This window comes from Geotrypetes seraphini, chromosome 6, assembly GCF_902459505.1.
Source record: "Geotrypetes seraphini chromosome 6, aGeoSer1.1, whole genome shotgun sequence".
NCBI lineage: Eukaryota > Metazoa > Chordata > Amphibia > Gymnophiona > Dermophiidae > Geotrypetes > Geotrypetes seraphini.
Window position 1 is genome coordinate 156,510,149 of NC_047089.1, and position 17,428 is coordinate 156,527,576.

A 17,428-nucleotide genomic window follows, 5' to 3' on the forward strand; every position below is an offset into this window, starting at 1 on the left:
TGAAGCAGCGGTGTAACATGATCGAATTTTTTTGAACCTGAGATTACCTTTATTGCAGTGTTTTGTATGATTTGGAGGCGCCTTATGGTAAAGGAGTAGGAGCTGAAAATTTAATGGACACCCTTCTGCAAGTGGTTTGTGAGCATGGATTGATCACCTTGTGTATGGACTCCTATGTATATGTAACAGAAGAGGTGATTAGACAGTTACTTCAAAAATTGGGAAATAAAGGCCAGTGTTGGGCCAATTTCTATGGTTTGTGTTCTGAAAATAACAATGACAGGTCAGGATGAGCTAGAGTGGGCTTTGACAGCAATTCCATTAGTTGCGAAGTAAGTCCAGTGCTAGGCACACTTATACAGTCTTCTAAAAATGGCAAAAAACAAGGCACTATCACATATGTGCATTTTATATCATATGCTATGAGTATGGATGTTATTTATTATTTATGGTTATGGGGTAGAGAAAAACATCTTAAGGTTGAAATCAAAGTAAAATGTGAATTAGCAATATGGTTGGATTGTTGGTTTAATCTTTATGGTGGTGTGATTCTGTAGCCCTGGTTTGATGCCAGTGTTCAGTCATGAAGAAGCATAACCTGCAGTGATGGCTGAGACTCTGGCCACTTTGTTGAGCAGACTGGCTGATTCATGCAGGTCTTTATCTGCCCTCATTTATTTTGTTACTGTGAGTGTGTAAGACTTGCTTATCCATTCCTATCCTAGCTGAGATCAAATTCTTCATGTCTAACTTTCTTTCAGTTAGTCACCATAATGTCTAACTTATCATAATGTCTAACTTATCTGTCAATATATTCCACTTCCACTTCCATTCTATGAGGTCGATGTTTTATTGTGTGTTGTGCTAACATTGAAAGTAGCATACTGTACCATTTGAATACTTTTCCTATTGAAATTGTCTGTGTCTAGATTGTTTTTGTTAAACATTGCCTTGGGTAAAATGTCTTTAAAATGGCAGTAAATAAAGCCTCATAAATGATTTTAAAAATATACACAAAGTTAAAAATAAAAGGTGTCACATTCTCTGCCTAATCCAATCTGCCCTGTGGTGTTCCCAATTCCTTGTCAAGAGTCACAAAATTTAGCTGCAAAATTATGGAAGTGCCTGTGGAATTGATATAATGAGGATATAGGGAAGAATGTCTGGGCCTAATTCTCTATTCCACTCACTGTAATTTGTGACCTTTACCCTCACTGATCTCTCTCGCACTACACCTGATCACACCATGAGAAGCAGAAGGGCAGCAGTGAAATGGGCCCCAATTGCTGTTTCAACTCCAGCTGCTTTCTGGTGCCCCTTAGAAGCTGCTGCCAAGATGATTGCTTAGTTCTGCCTAATGGTTGAGCTGGCCCTGGGGCAAAGACACACAGGCCTTAATCTATTATAGCTTCACAGGACACATTTAAAAGTTGATATGCCTTTGGCAAGCCAGCTTACTGTATCAGTTAGCTGGCTGGAGTCATTTATTCAATAAACAGACTTTAATCAAATTATCTTCTAAAATGCCAGCAATATGATAATCTGTGTGTTAAATGAATGTGTTAACAGTGTTTTTACACTTTGGTGAAACTATTAAAAACTAAGCCAACATTAAAACACATGACATTTTATTAAGCATGTATTTTATTTGTCAAGTTGCCAATATTAATATATTCATACACAAATACCATCTTTGGCCAAATATTTCTCACAAATTGTTTCTGATATACTACTATTAAATCAATGTATATGAAGTATATAAAACATTTTGCAAATCAGAAAATGGTCAAAGTACATTGACGTAGGCTCTGCCATGTCTTCTTATAACATTTCCATAAGAAAAAGGTCATTGTCAACACCAAATCCTTTGCAGATTCTAATGTCAAAAGAAAGATAGTCTTGAAAGCTCAGGCATATATTTGCATAAATGCTTGGATCCAATAAAAGGAATCACAAAACTGCATGTGATCAAGTTTTCTTCCAGATTAGTAGGACCACTAGTACAACTGGAAAACTGATCTCTTTGGTCTACTAGCCTTCTAACTTTTTAAGCACTCAAGATTTTATGAAAACTATTGTGTCTGCCATTTTGCAGGTTTGATAATAACACATTGGCTTAGTGCTTGTCCAATAAGAACACATTTCTGTACAATTTTCTAACAGTACAAAACACTATAGTTGTGAAGCAAATTTTTCATGGTATTATTTCATCATATTCCTTATATTGAGTCACAGTACTAGTGCAATACTTCCACAGGTAAACAATATTTGAGCCCTTTTACTAAGCTGTGCTAAGCAATAGGCTTAGCACTTCCTCACGCAAGACTTTTCCGTGCGCTAAGTTCATTTTTAAAATGGCCCTCTAATAGGGCTTTTTTCCTATTGGTTGAATATATGGCTGTGTGCTAATGTTAGAATTAGCATTTGACCATTAAAAAAAAATTAACGCAGGAGCAGGTGCTAAGGGCTCCCACGTTATGGACATGCTGACTAGTTAGCGCAGTGGTGATGTCAATGCATTAGCAATTCGTGCATCCACACCCATTCTCTGCCCGACATGCCCCCTCCTAAAAAATGTTAAAAATAATAACTGCATGCTTAGTATATGCAGAATGCAAAACTAATGCAGAACGTTTTAGCGTGTCCCATGTTAGGCCATTTTTGCTGCCTTATGTGCACATTAGCACCTAATATAGCTTAGCAAAAGGGTCCCATTATTATTTGCTAATAAAAGTTAAGTGGTTTCTAAAGCATCAGCTGCCGTAGTTGAAATTCAGCTATATACAATGGTGTAATGTAGTTAACACAGTATGAAAACATAACTAACCGTTTGAGTTAGGGTATACAGGAGTATTTCTGATGTGTTTGCAGCTCAGCTGGACACATTCTTGGTAATATATAAAGCCCGTAGTCTTCAGCCTTTTGCAACTCAATGCCGTCTTACTTTAAAGATGAAATGCACTTCACTTTAACTGATGATACATTGAAAATTGTCTACTGTACAGGAATTGCATAGAAAGCCAAAATGAGCTTTTTGAAGCTCCTTAGCAATTAGTCTTAACACTGGTCTTGGTTGATATAAAGGCAATAGCTCAACAGAAATGTGCATTTAAATTACAAATATAGAAACTGATATGTATAAAAAAGGAACACTAATTGATTACCATAGACAAACTTAAAAAGGGGGGCAGTAACAAATTTCCACAGCTTATGGTTACCCAAAAGTTTCATTTTCCAAATACATAAGGTAAAAAATTCTAGAAGTCATCATATTGTAGTTTGAATGATTGATTGAGTTAGCTCAGCTGGTAAAATGGTCCTCAACATTACATAAAACTGAAAAGAAAACAAAGAATCTGTGTCATTATTTGGCATCTGTAAATCATCATAAAAAAATGAATGTACTAAGGTTACCAAAAAGATTACTAATAAAGTAATAAACCCAGTGGACAGCTCATTTCTTGGAATGAGTACTATGCTCCTGTTTTGGCAATCTGATCTGTACAGCAAGATGACTGCTAGAGGTCAAGTACTGCTATTTTGAACCTGGGAACTGATGGGACAGGAGCAACTAGGGATTGTTCTTGCCCCCCACTAGCTACCAGGAAAACCCTGTTTTGGTGCTCGGAGGTCAGGTGGTGATGGCTTTTGTTAAAAAGGCTGCTCTGGTATAGGAAGTGTAGCGTTGGGTCCAGGGGATGGGTAGAGTTATTTGTGCCCACAAGCAGCCCCTTTAAAAGGCTCCTCAAGCATTGGGCCACATATTTTTGGCCTAATGCTTCTGGGAACTAAAGATGATGCCAGCTCAAAGTTACTGTTAATTTTCCATTAATAATACAACTTGTGAGGTTACTGTTATTCATGTTATAATGAGCTCCTTTGCATTCAATTGCATTGTCATTGCTTAACTTGTGCTGCACTACAAAAACATGCATTAAGAGAAAATAATGCAAGATATTGCTATTTAATCCATGCATGTTATTCCCTCAGCACACAACTACCCTTCTTGTCCAAGGGAAATATTGCATGCTAAAAACCTTTTTATTTTTAAAAGCAGAAGCAGAAAATATGAACTGTCTTAAGTTTACATTAAATAAAAATAAGCTTATATTCAAATTCTAACTAGTAAGATAATAGGTGCAACTTCATTGTTAGAATTAGTGTATACAGGTTTGGGTGAAAGGACTGTAGGAACTATATAGCAGGGTTAACAATTCTGTCAATGAATCCTTTTATAAGAAGCAATTTTTGAATTCCCACATAGGGCTAGATTCACTAAGGCCACGGAATCACACCCACAACCAACCGCACGAATCGCTCTCCAGCAATCCCGATGCATGTGCAGACCCTCTTCTTTGCCTGTAGATGGTCTACGCATGCGCTGGCTCTCCATGCCCGGCAGAGCTGGAAACATTTTTTTTTTAAACTTAATACTTCGCGAGCCCGTGGTTTTAACCCATTTTAAACCCGCGGGTTAAGACCACGGGCTCACACTATGGGGAAAGGCAGGAGAGTCAGGGCAGTGAGAGCAGGGAAGCGAGTCAGGGTGGCAAGAAGGAGATTCAGGGCGAGAGCAGGGTGGCGAGTCGGGGCGGCAAGAGGAGATTCAGAGCAGAGAGCAGGGTGGTGAGTCATGGCAGGAGAATCCAGGCAGAGAGCAGGAGATGCAGTCGGAGAGCACGTGAGCCAACTGGTCCCCAGCGGTCACTTCTTTTAGTTGATCGTCCAGCCCAGTTGGTGTTCCAGATTTGTTTAGTGAATCACTGCCTGCCTACATTTGCTTGCGCGGATTGGATAGGAGGTTGCTCAGCACCGAGGTTAGTGAATTGGGTCGGGGAACAATCGGGTCGCAAAGTGGCTGGGACATGATCGGTGTCCTTAGTTAATGTAGCCCATAGTTCTAAACTAAGCAAGTACTTTTAATGCAAAAACTTTATACAAACATTTAAAGCAAAACTACCCAAGTTGTTTCCCTTAAAAAATTAGCAAGTACAAAATAAGAGCTAAAAACATCTGCATACTTTACACTGTTATTTGTATGTGCAGCCATGCAGTAAAAATACAGCATAAGATCAAAAGATATCCATACCATTTTGTTCTACCAACAGATGCGTGGGGTGAGAAGGATCGCACAATATTTAGTTAACCTATTTTATTCACACCAATCACTATTTGCTTCTATACTTGCCTTATGGCTTATTCTAAATTTAAAATAATACCACCTTTAAAACTATATAACAAAGCAGTGAACAAAGTAATGCAAAATTAATTGAAAAATTATTTTCCCCATAAATAATTCTCTGATAAGCAGATACAGTGAGGTAGAGGTGAGTAACATGTCAAAGTGTCAGGTCAGAGCATTTTTGGGATGATTACCCAGAAAGCTTATGAATAAAAAACGTTTGCTTGTGCAACTTATGGACCTGCTGCTCTTTCAGGTTTGTATTTTTTTCAAATAAAGAACAGTCTGCTGCTTCCACCATTTTAATCTTAATCAGCTCACTGCTAACTCACTCCCTTCTAAGGTCATTTTAGTTGAGTTCCAGGGTTTGTTTTCATGTTTTCCAATTTATCTTTAGCAACATTGCTCACCTGTAACAAGTTTTTCTGTTGAAGCAGGACTTTTGGCTGTTGCTGTTTTGGCAACGGTATTTCTGTGCCGTTGTCACAGTGCAGAATTGTAGGCCACAATCATTTTGGCTATGGCCAAAATGATTGCTCCTCTCTCACAGAACGTGCCCCCATACTTCTGCCAGTGCCAAAACAGCTACCATCTTCAACAGGGTCACCCTCCCAGCTGCACATAAACCTGTGCTCTCATACCTCTTACCTACTTCTGATTTGTGCTCTCTTAGGGACAGTGTGTGGTTGGGGGGTGCTATCCCTGGCTGACTCCCTCTCCCCTCTACTGTCTGTCACCACTGGCCAGTTGCCTGATTGCTGCTGTGCAGGGTGGTTCTTGAGAACAGTTGGAAGAGTTGCCATACAGCGAGAGATTAGAGAAATTGGGCCTCTTCTCCCTTGAAAAGAAGAGACTGAGAGGGGACATGATCAAAACATTCAAGATAATGAAGGGAATAGACTTAGTAGATAAGGACAGGTTGTTCACCCTCTCCAAGGTAGGGAAAACGAGAGGGCTCTCTCTAAAGTAAGGAAGTTCTTCTTCACCCAGAGTAGTGGAAAACTGGAACGCTCTTCCAGAGGCTGTTATAGGGGAAAACACTCTCCAGGGATTCAAGACACAGTTGGACAAGTTCCTGCTGAACCAGAACATACGCAGATAGGGCTGGTCTCAGTTAGGGCACTGGTCTTTGACCTAGGGGCCGCCGCGTGAGTGGACTGCTGGGCACAATGGACCACTGGTCTGACCCAGCAGCGGCAATTCTTATGTTCTTCACCAAAAGAGGAATGTGGGCTGCCCCAGGTAGTGCCTGTTGGAGAAGACAGAACAGGCTGGACGGGAAGACACTCATGCATGTGCAGTGTATGCTGCCAAAGGCTTCTTTAAAGAGAAAGAACGCTGGTTAGCGTCTGCACCAGGGCTCTTTCAGTTGACATCACCTATATATGAGAACACGCTTATTTGTTTTGGAGAACTGGGCAAATACTAATGCCAGAATATTTACTTCAATGAAATTTGACAATTTGTTGGGAGAGTTTTATTTTTCATCTATTCATCAGAGAGGAAGAAAAAACCCAAACTGAGTAGCTGAGGAGACTGCTGCATTCTGGAAGAGCAGCTCCATCACGACACCATCTAATAATGTCAAACATTTGCATGCCTGACTCAATCTTGCATGTCGATGGAAAATATTGCTTATAGCTACTAGATGTGTCCACATCTTGTCTTTTCTCTTTTGTGCTGAAGATAATTCATTAACTAAGAAGTCTTTTCACTATGGCTCATTGCAGCTGCACATCAGAAAATATATAATTGTTTACCTCTAATTAGTATTCTCCGATGACAAGCTGTGCAATGAACCACACAAACCATCTGCCTCCCTCTTGAGAGTTGTTCTTACTGCATTGATGCAGGTTCAGCTGGGTTAACACAGTATATAGAGGAGCAGAGTTTGTCTCTTATGTGTCTGTAAAGTGCTGCATACATTTTATATGTTTAATAATGGGAGCAGTAGTTCTAGTGCTCTAATGCTGAAGAGAAAATTCTTATGTATGAGGGGCTGCTGAAAAGTTCTCAGCCCAAGAAGAGAATGATGTGGAGCCATGAAACTTACAAGTTATTCCACGGTTCATAGACAAAACCGCCGAAGACAAAGGTGCGCACCGACAACTGAGCGCAAGACAGAAGCGTGCGCCAAAGAAAAAGATTGTTTTTAGGGGCTCCGATGGGGGGTTTTGTTGGGGAACCCCCCCACTTTACTTAATACAGATCGCGGCGGCGTTGTGGAGGGTTTGGGGGGTTGTAACCTTCCTCATTATACTGGAAACTTAACTGTTTCCCTGTTTTTAGGGAAAAAGTAAAGTTTTCAGTTAAATGTGGGGGGTTACAGCCCCCCAAACCCTCCACAATGTGGCGCGATCTGTATAAAGTAAAGTGGGGGGGTTCCCCCACATACCCCCCGTCAGAGCCCTTTAAAACAGTCATTTTCTTCGGTGCGCGCGCCTTTGTCCCGGCGCGCTTTTGACCTGACACCACTTCTCCTGTTCAGAGTTTCTGAGGGCTGTACTCATCAATACTGCAGTCCATACTAAGGCCACTTCTCCAGGAACCTTAGCACTGAGGTGAAACCAACCTACCTGGAAACCAATCTACCAGGAAGGATGAAGGACCATCTGGGGAAGTGAATACCTTTCCACAGAGATAGCTGCATCCAGAGGGAAGCCTCAATGACTACCCAACAACTGAATGAAACTGTAGGAATCCAACAGAATCCTTCTTAAGTCAAGTGCTGCAAGAAGTTGGCTAGAGTAAAGCCCAGAAAAAATACTTAGAAATTAGGCTTGCCTAATGAGGAGGACCAGTGAAGCAAAATATACATGTCAAAATGTGTACTATCCCTGCTGAGAATGATAGCGGGAGACATCGCAGGAGGCCTAACCTTCAAGTGGGAAAATCCACAGCCCAGTACAAGAAACAAGGCTTAGAGTGGAAAGGAAGAAGAAATTTGGAGGGTAAGAAGTGCAACACAACTAATTATACAGAAGAGCCCTGAATCACTTATTAATAAAGGGAGACTACACTAAACAAGGAAGATGGATACTCCCTACCTAGTCATTCCTAATGAACCTCAAAGAGAGGATTGAAGCTCCCTATCTCTGCAGGAAACAATGTAGAGGTGTTAACAAAGGCTAGGGAGAGCATAAGCACTTTTCCCTTTTAGGGAAAAAATGTTACTAGGTAGCCCCCAAATCAAATAGCTCTGGGATGGACAGCCCCTGTCGAAGGACCTCCCTCCCATGTCCTCTGAATTTTGGATTCATCCCTTTTATTTTTTTTTTGTTATTATATTTTTAGCAAGACTCTAGAAGATGCAAACTATTAGGCTTCAAGTAAGAATATCAAAAACAGAGGAGTAAGATTTTCAAACTCCCCCATAACAAACTGAGAAGGAGAAGGAAAGAAACAAAAATAAGTGTCCAAGGTTCCAAGGCATCAGTCAAGAAGAAGTTTCTAGCAATTTCCCCACAAAACTATCCATAACGGGACAAATAAAATAAAACTCAAACTGAGGCAGACCTCTTATCCGTCTGTCCCCTTCATAGAGCAGATTGTTCCTTTCTGTTTTACTCTTTGACCTTTTCTTTTTTTATTCAAAGGAGAGAGATGAGCTTCCCTGGGACATACAGCACCCTGCTAAGTCCCCTCAGGAAAATGGTGGGTAGGTAGAAATAGACTGCCATAACAGGGGAGGGGGGAGGGAAATTACTGGGCAAGGCAACCCTGAGGTCCTCAAATTCAAAAGTACAGCCTAACTGGAATGGGGTAAACAATTCCATAAGTTTTAGAAGACAGATTACTTCCCATTGCCTACTGGCTACTATAAGAGCCAAATGAAAGAAAGGAGAGCTATCAAGAACAAGGCAGCAGCTCAGAGCACTGGAGGAGACAGGAAACAACTGAGGCATCTACGGATGTTTAGTGCTTGAGCTTCTTTGCACTCACTGTCATGCCTCATGAAAAAGAAGGAATTGGAGGACCCAACTTCTCACTGTCAGAGGACTCAAGGCAGATCAAAGCACGGAATCCAGACAGACTGCAACTAGACAGACTATATCTAATATCCAGACAGACTGTTCCAACCCCAAATAATGTCCACTACACAGAAATGCTCAGGTAACTGGGCCCTCCTCATAGCTGAAGCTTCAAAGGAAGTGGCTGTTGTGGCATCCTCAAGTTGCCCCCACACAGCCAGACTTCTGCTTATCCCATCTGAAAAGGCTTAGTGGGAGCAGGCTTAGGAATGCCAGCTAGCCTCTGTGAGCTAAAACCTATGGACTAAAGCTCAAGCCCCTGGAGGAATGGACCTTGCCAAGCTCAACTAGAAGGTGGTCCATAGAAGGAACCTTGGATGTGAATCATAGCCAAGGCTCAACCTCAGGGGCTGCAGACTGTGCTCTATACCCAGGAGAGACAGGCCTGCTTTGAAAAGATCCCACTACACCAGACCTATCTGCATCATCTGCTGTAGGCAGAGAAATACTGACTAGTTCCAGAGCTGCATCACTCTACATACTAATGATGAATTCTCAGTAGTCTCTACCTCCATCAGCTGGTTGGAAGACATACCCCATTTGTCTGGCAGGTCTAGCAGAATGATAAGGAACTGTCTTTTTAATGTAGACTAAACATAGCATCTTCCTGCTCTCTGGAACTAGACAATCTATTATAAAAATAACTTCACTATGTTTTACCCTATCTACATGTTTAGAATTTTCCTCTCAGATAATCATGGTTCTCTTCCTTTTGAATGAAAAAACAAATACTCTGGTATTTTATATTATTAAAATAATTTCTGTTGCTTAATTTTGCCCTATGGCCTTGTGTTTCTACGACTATGACAAATCTGTTTTTCTTGGGGCATTGTTCTTTTTTAGTTCCAAACATCAGAGCAATTATTGAAGAAGGAAAGATATAAGAAAAGACATTTTACTTTAAGAAAACTTATTAAATTAGTTATATATATATATATATGTGTGTGTGTGTGTCATATTTAACATGCTTAATGAAAAAATTAGGACACCCCATGAAATATTCAATTCTTTCTTAAGAAATGCTCACATATCGATATCAAATCTTTTTTTTATTTATCTCTGGAAAAGAAAGTGATGTAATTGCAGGTAAACAACAAAATGTTTCCTTAATTTACTCATGAAACAAAAGATATCCACAAAAATGTATATTCTGAGGAATAAATTAGGCCACCCTACACCCTAATAGCTAGTGTTACTCCTTTGGCTGAAATAATTGCAGTGAGATGCTTCTTGTAGTCATCTACCAGTCTCCGACATTGGTCTGTAGAATGTTTGGCCCATTCCTCAATGCAGAATTATTTCAGCTGTGAGATGTTTGAGGGGTTTTTTGCATGTACAGCCCGTTTCAAATCACCCCACAGCATCTCAATGGGCTTAAGATCAGGGCTTTGACTCAGCCACTCCAGGACTCTCTATTTCTTAGTTTTCAGCCAGTCCTTGGTGGATTTACTGGTATGTTTTGGGTCACTTGTCATGTTGCAGGGTCCAGTTCCGCTTCCGCTTTAATTTTCTTATAGATGGTCTCACATGTTCCTCAAGCACCCTCTGATACACGGTAGAATTCATGGTGGATTCTATGATGGTGAGCTGGCTAGGTCCTGATGCAGCAAAGCATCCCCAAACAATGACACTTCCACCTCCATGCTTCAGTTGGTATGGAGATTCTTTTCCTGGAATGCTGTATGCCAAACGTGTTCTCTCTTCTGGTATCCAAATAATTCAATTTTAGACTCATCTGTCCATGGAACACTATTCCAGAAGTCCTGGAGTTTGTCTACGTTCTGTCTGGCAAACTTCAGTCTGGCCTTGATGTTTCTCTTAGAGAGCAAATGTTTCCTCCTTGCACACCTCCCATGCAAGTTAAATATTTGCAGTCTCTTTCTGATTGTAGAGGCATGCATGTTCACATTAACAGTAGCAAAAGCCTGCTGTAGGTCCCATGATGACATTTTAGGGTTTTTGGAGACTTCTTTTAGCATCTTGTGGTTTGCTCTGGGATCAACTTGCTTGGATGGCCAGACCTGGGCATATTGGCAGTTGTTTGGAAAGTCCTCCATGTGTATACTATTTTCCAGACCGTGGAAGGGCTAATGTCAAATTCTTTCGAGATCTCTTTAAATCCCTTACTAGACTTATAAGCTGCCACAATCTTCTTTCTGAAGGCCTCAGATAGCTCTTTTGATCTCACCATGTTGTTCATGCTCACCGCAAGTCATGAGCACACCAAACTAAATGTCTAAGATTTAAGTAGGCAAACTTCCTTTAAAATGCTGAGTAACGATGTTCTAATCATGTGCACCTGATGTGATACACCTGTGTGTGATTTGAGCCACTTTAAGTGGGAGGATATGTGGGGGTGTCCTAATTTATTCCTCAATTAGAATATACATTTTTGTGTATATATTTTGTTTCATGAGTAAATCGAGGAAAATTTTTGTTGTTTACCCGTAAATACATCACTTTCTTTTCTAGAGATAAATAAAAGAAAGATTTGACATCGATATGTGAACATTTCTTCAGAAAGAACTGAGAAAGCAAACAATGAATAGGGATAGAGGAGTGGTAGACCTGATTGATTTTCAGAGGGCTATGTTCGTGAGAAGCTAGCTAAAATAAAAGTAGACAAAGCAATGAGGCTGGATGGTGTACATCCGAGGGTGCTGAAGGAACTTAGGGAAGTTCTGATGGCTCCGCTAACTGACCTTTTCAATGAATCTCTAGAGTTGGGAGTGGTATTGGAGGACTGGAGAAGGGCGGATGTGGTCCCTCTCCACAAAAGTGGAAGTAGGCAATTACAGGCCAGTAAGTCTGGCTTGTGTGGTAAGCAAATTAATGGAAACGCTTTTAAAACAGAAAATGGTGAATTTTCTGGAATCCTGTGGATTACACGACTAGAGGCAACATGATTTACTAGAGGTAAGTCTTGTCAGACAAATCTGATTAATTTCTTTGACTGGGTGACCAGCGAAATTGGATAGAGGGAGTGCGCTACATGTTGTGTATTTAGATTTTAGCAAAGCCTTTGACCGTGTTCCACACAGATGTCTAATAAATAAACTGAGTACCCTTGGGATGGGCCCCAAAGTGATGGGCTGGGTCAAGAAAGTTGAGTGTAAGGCGACAGAGGGTAGTGTTCAATGGAGATTGCTCTGTGGAAAGGGATGTTACCAGTGGTGTGCCCAAATGTTCTGTTCTTGGGCCTGTTCGTTTTAACATTTTTATAAATAATATTGCTGCAGGGCTGTCGGGTAAGATTTGCCTCTTTGTGGATGATACCAAAATCTGCAATAGAGTAGACACCCAGAATGGTGTGAATAACATGAAGAAAGACCTGGTAGGGAGAACGAGAGGATACTCTCTAAAATTGAAAGGGGATAGATTCCATACAAACATAAGGAAGTTCTTCTTCACCCAGAGAGTGGTAGAAAACTGGAACGCTCTTCCGGAGTCTGTTATAGAGGAAAACACCTTCCAGGGATTCAAGACAAAGTTGGACAAGTTCCTGCTAAACTGAAACGTACACAGGTGAGGCTGGACTCATTCAGAGCACTGGTCTTTGACTTGGGGGCCACCGTGTGAGCAGACTGCTGGGCACAATGGATCAATGGTCTGACCCAGCAGCAGCAATTTTTATGCTCTTATGTTGGCAAAGCTTGAAGAATGGCCTGAAATTTGACAGCTATAATTTAATGTTAAGAAATGCAAGGTCATGCATTTGGGCTACAAAACCCCGAAGGAACGGTACAGTTTAGGGGGGTGAAGAACTTATGTGCACGACAGAACAGCGGGACTTGGGTGCGATTGTATGTGATGATCTTAAGGTGATCAAACAGGTTGAAAAGGTGACGGTGAAAGCTAGAAAGATGCTAGGGTGCATAGGGAGAGGTATGACCAGTAGGAAAAAGGAGGTACTGATCCCTCTGTATAAGACTTTGGTGAGAACTCAATTAGAATATTGTGTACAATTCTGGAGGCTGCACCTTCAAAAAGATATAAAAAGGATGGAGTCAGTCCAGAGGAAGGCTACTAATTTGGTGCATTGTCTTCATCATGAGGCGTATGGGGACAGACTTAAAGATCTCAATCCATATACTTTGGAGGAAAGGCAGGAGAGGGGAGATATGATAGAGATGTTTAAATACCTACGTGATGTAAATGCGCATGAGTCGAATCTCTTTCATTTAAAAGGAATCTCTGGAATGAGAGGGCATAGGAAGAAGTTAAGAGGTGATAGGCTCAAGAGTAATCTAAGGAAATACTTTTTTACAGAAAGGGTGGTAGAGGCATGGAACAGTCTTCTGGTAGAAGTGGTGGAGACAGAGAGTGTATCCGATGTCAAGAAAGCCTGGGATAGGCACGTGGGATCACTTAGAGAGAGGAAGAGATAATGGATGGGCAGACTGGATGGGCCATTTGGCCTTTATGTGACATCATGTTTTATGTTTAATACTATACTCCATACTATGTCATACTATAAGCTGTTCCAAACAAACTACCAGACATGTGGTAGGCAAAGTGTCAGCATACTCAAGTGTGGTGTGCCAAGTTTACACTTAAATTTCCACCAGAAATTGATTTTATTTTCATTTAAAGCATTACAATATTTCTTAGATTTATTTTCTGGTTGCTTGAGTCTACTGTGTGTGGGTATATATATGTCAATATTTGATTAAGAATAATGAACTTGGTGGCAAACAACTCTTCGCTGCTGCTATTCTAGGCTGAATACTACACTTACTTTTTACGGTCCCTTTTCAAGCTGCCAGACACATTTCCATACCCCTGTCCAGGATAAAATTCAGTTGCAGCTTTCATCTGGTTGAATAAACTCCATTCTTCCTCCAGACGCTGCCTCTTTTCCTCTAGCTTCAGTCTTTCATCATGGTCAAGCCTTCGTAGATGTTCATATCTGTTCATTATCTGTTAAATACAAAGCATGGGCTGCAATTCACACCAAAAACACAAGGTGGTAGCCTACTCTTTCCAAAAAAATGTACTTGACCTACAGACTAGAGTACTTTTTTGGACTTAAAGATGAGCTGGATTCTTGAATAATAGCTTTGAATCACAACTACAAGTATTTTACCCTTACTTCACCAATCGGGCTGGACCTTGCAATGGGTCATGAATCCAGCTATCTGCTACTACCCTCCAGTAATAGCTGATTCCCTCCCTACTCTATAGCAGTGTTTCTCAACACATGGTACGCGTACTCTTGGGGGTACGTGGGCCGCTTGGGGGTACGTGGCCTGGCTGCCGGGGATCCCTCCCTGCTGACAGGGATCCCTCTCTGCCTTTCTGCCCACTGCACCACTCCCACCCCTGAAGCCAACCCTGTTACTTTATTGGAGCAGAACTCCCTCCCTCCTTCCCCAACAGCACTCCATACAGGGAGGCAGGCAGCAACTCATACGCTGCATAGCAGACCCAAAACCTTCGACATCAGAATTAATGTAAGAGGGAAGGCTTGTGGGCCAGCCACGTGCAGCATGTGAATCGCTGCACGCACCGTCCCTTCACGGAGTTGTTGCTGGGGGAGGATGGAGTGTGTTTAGCTCCATCAAAGTAGCAGTGTTAGCTTTGGAAGATGGTGCAGCAGGCAGGGAGGGATGCCCGGCAGCAGCTTCAACAGGAGGCGGGTGGAGCAGGCAGGGATCCCTGGTATGCAACTTAATTTTGGGACAAAGCTGGAAGGTAGGGAGGGGGCACAAACTCGACACAGAAGAAGGTAAGGGGTATGAACATGAGACACAGAAGGGAGGAAATACAAAGAGAGAATTGATGGGCATAGAGAGAGATGGTGCACATAGGGAAAGGAAAATTGAGCACAGAGAGAGAGAAGTGAGATAGAGATGCATGGGGAATAGAAGGATGAGAGAGGGAGAGGGGAGGAGAGAGGGAGAGAAATGTTGATGGAGGCGGAGAGGAGGTGAGGGAGATAGATGTTGGTTGGGGAAGGGCATGGGGTTTGAGGGATGTGGGCTGTCGTGGAGGGGGGATCTCGGCACAAGTTTTTAAAAAGATTTTTGATGGGGACAGATATTGTGTGTGACATGCACATCTATGCCCATAAAAAAAGCAAGCTGCTGTTCAGTGCTTTTTTTAATGTTACTGGCACTTCCAGACCTGTCAGAGATTTTGGAGAATTAAAAAAATGGCGCTTCATTTTGTGCATCATGTGGACATCAATCGAAGTATAATGTATTTACATACGATTATCTGAGGCTGCTATAAACCACGCACAGACCGCGATTTGCCATTAAAACTGGTTTAGCGATGATCGTTAAATGCTCGGTAAGTTTTGTGCATATGGGCCTTGGTTGCTCAATCTCCTGGTTTGGTCCTTCTGTTTGCTTTGTTTTAAAAATCAAAGATGATAAAATGAAAAACTAAGTTTTAAGTGGATAATTTTAAAGTATTTTCTTATAAAATTACTCCAGAATATATGTGCATTTAAAGTAGACAAGAGATACAGAGAGAGCAATTTTGTAACAAATTATCTAGTTTGAAAGGTTACACAGGTTCCTATGGGGCTCTTTTACAAAAGCTTAGTGTGTGCTAATGGAATTATGTTAAGAACCCTTTTTTAGACCTATGGGCTTCTTAGTATTTAGTGCGCTAAGCATTAGTAAAAGGATTGCTATGTGTCTTATCACCACATAAAAATTGCATCAATTTTGACTAAAATGCCCAAAATCCATCTCCGTTCATAGCTATGCCAAAGTTGCATACAATTTTAGACATTCTTCTCATCATTGTGAATGCATTTATGTGGAGCCATTTTTATATGCAGTATTTTATGCAGAAAAGTATTTTTAACATATAAAGAATGGAAATTGATGATAACTGAAAGTAGCACAACAGAGCTATCAATGACAAACTTAAGAACATAAGATTTGCCGTTGCTAGGTCAGACCAGTGGTCCATCGTGCCCAGCAGTCCACTCATGTGGCGGCCCTTAGGTCACTGCCCTATTTGAGTCTAGCCTTACCTGCGTATGTTCTGTTCCAGTAGGAACTTACCCAACCTTTTCCTGAATCCCTGAAGGGTGCTTTCTCCTATCCGGAAGAGTGTTCCAGATTTCTACCACTCTGGGTGAAGAACTTCCTTACGTTTGTACACAATCTTTTCCCTTCTAACTTCAGTGAGTGTCCTCTTGTTCTCTTCACCTTGGAGAGGGTGAACAATCTCTCTTTTTCTACTAAGTCAATTCCCTTCAATATCTTGAATGTTTCGATCATGTCCCCTCTCAGTCTTCTCTTTTTCAAGGGAAAAGAGGCCCAGTTTCTCTAGCCTCTCATTGTACGGCAAGTCCCCCAGTCCCTTAACCATTTTAGTTGCTCTTCTCTGGACCCTTTTGAGTAGTACTATGTCCTTTTTCATGTACGGCGACCAGTATTGGACGCAGTATTCCAGGTGGGGGCATATCATGGTCTGGTATAACAGCATGATAACCTTTTCAGAAATGTTTGTGATCCCCTTCTTAATCATTCCTAGCATTCTGTTTGCCCTTTTCGCAGCCGTCACACGGATGATTTCATTGACTTGGCTACAAGTACTCCCAAGTCTCTTTCCTGGGGGCTCTCTCCAAGTATAGCAGCAGACATTCTGCATTCGTATTCGTGCATATGATTTTTGTTACCAACATGCATCACCTTGCACTTATCCACGTTGAACCTCATTTGCCATTTCGCGGCCCATTCCTCTAGTGTATTTATGTCTCTTTGTAGGTCTTCGCAATACTTCTGTGTCCTCACTACTCTGAATAACTTTGTATCGTCCGCAAATTTAATCACCTCACTCATCGTGCCAATTTCTAGGTTGTTAATAAATATGTTGAAGAGCACAGGCCCGAGCACCGAACCCTGTGGCACTCCACTCATGATATTTTTCCAGTCTGAGTATTGTCCATTCACCCCCACTCTCTGTTTCCTATCCGCCAACCAGTTTTTAATCCATGTTAGTATATCACCATCTATTCCATGGCTCGCAATTTTTCTTATGCTTGTCCCCAAGGATTCTCATTTTATTACCATCACCGTAACAACAAAAGAGGAGGAGGCCTAGCTACAATCTTTCGAGAACCCCTACTAATACATACTGATGCCTCCCCAGCAAACTCCACAATCGAGTTTCTACAGTTCTCTTTACTAACCAAACCAAAAACTGATATACTTCTAATTTATGTACCGCCACCAATAACTTCTGACAATAT

General features: G+C 41.4%; 1 protein-coding gene across 1 annotated transcript in view; it reads right to left on the reverse strand.

Moving 5' to 3' along the window:
- Positions 1–1,626: 1,626 nt before the first annotated feature.
- SEPTIN10 (septin 10) overlaps positions 1,627–17,428 on the reverse strand; it is a 126,606-nt gene continuing 110,804 nt past the window's right edge. Inside the window, exons 9-10 of the mRNA XM_033948226.1 lie at positions 13,952–14,133; positions 1,627–3,336 (exon numbers count right to left, since the gene is read on the reverse strand). Coding sequence (XP_033804117.1) covers positions 3,327–3,336; positions 13,952–14,133 — 192 coding nt within the window. The 3' untranslated portion in view covers positions 1,627–3,326. The remainder of the gene's footprint in view (positions 3,337–13,951; positions 14,134–17,428) is intronic.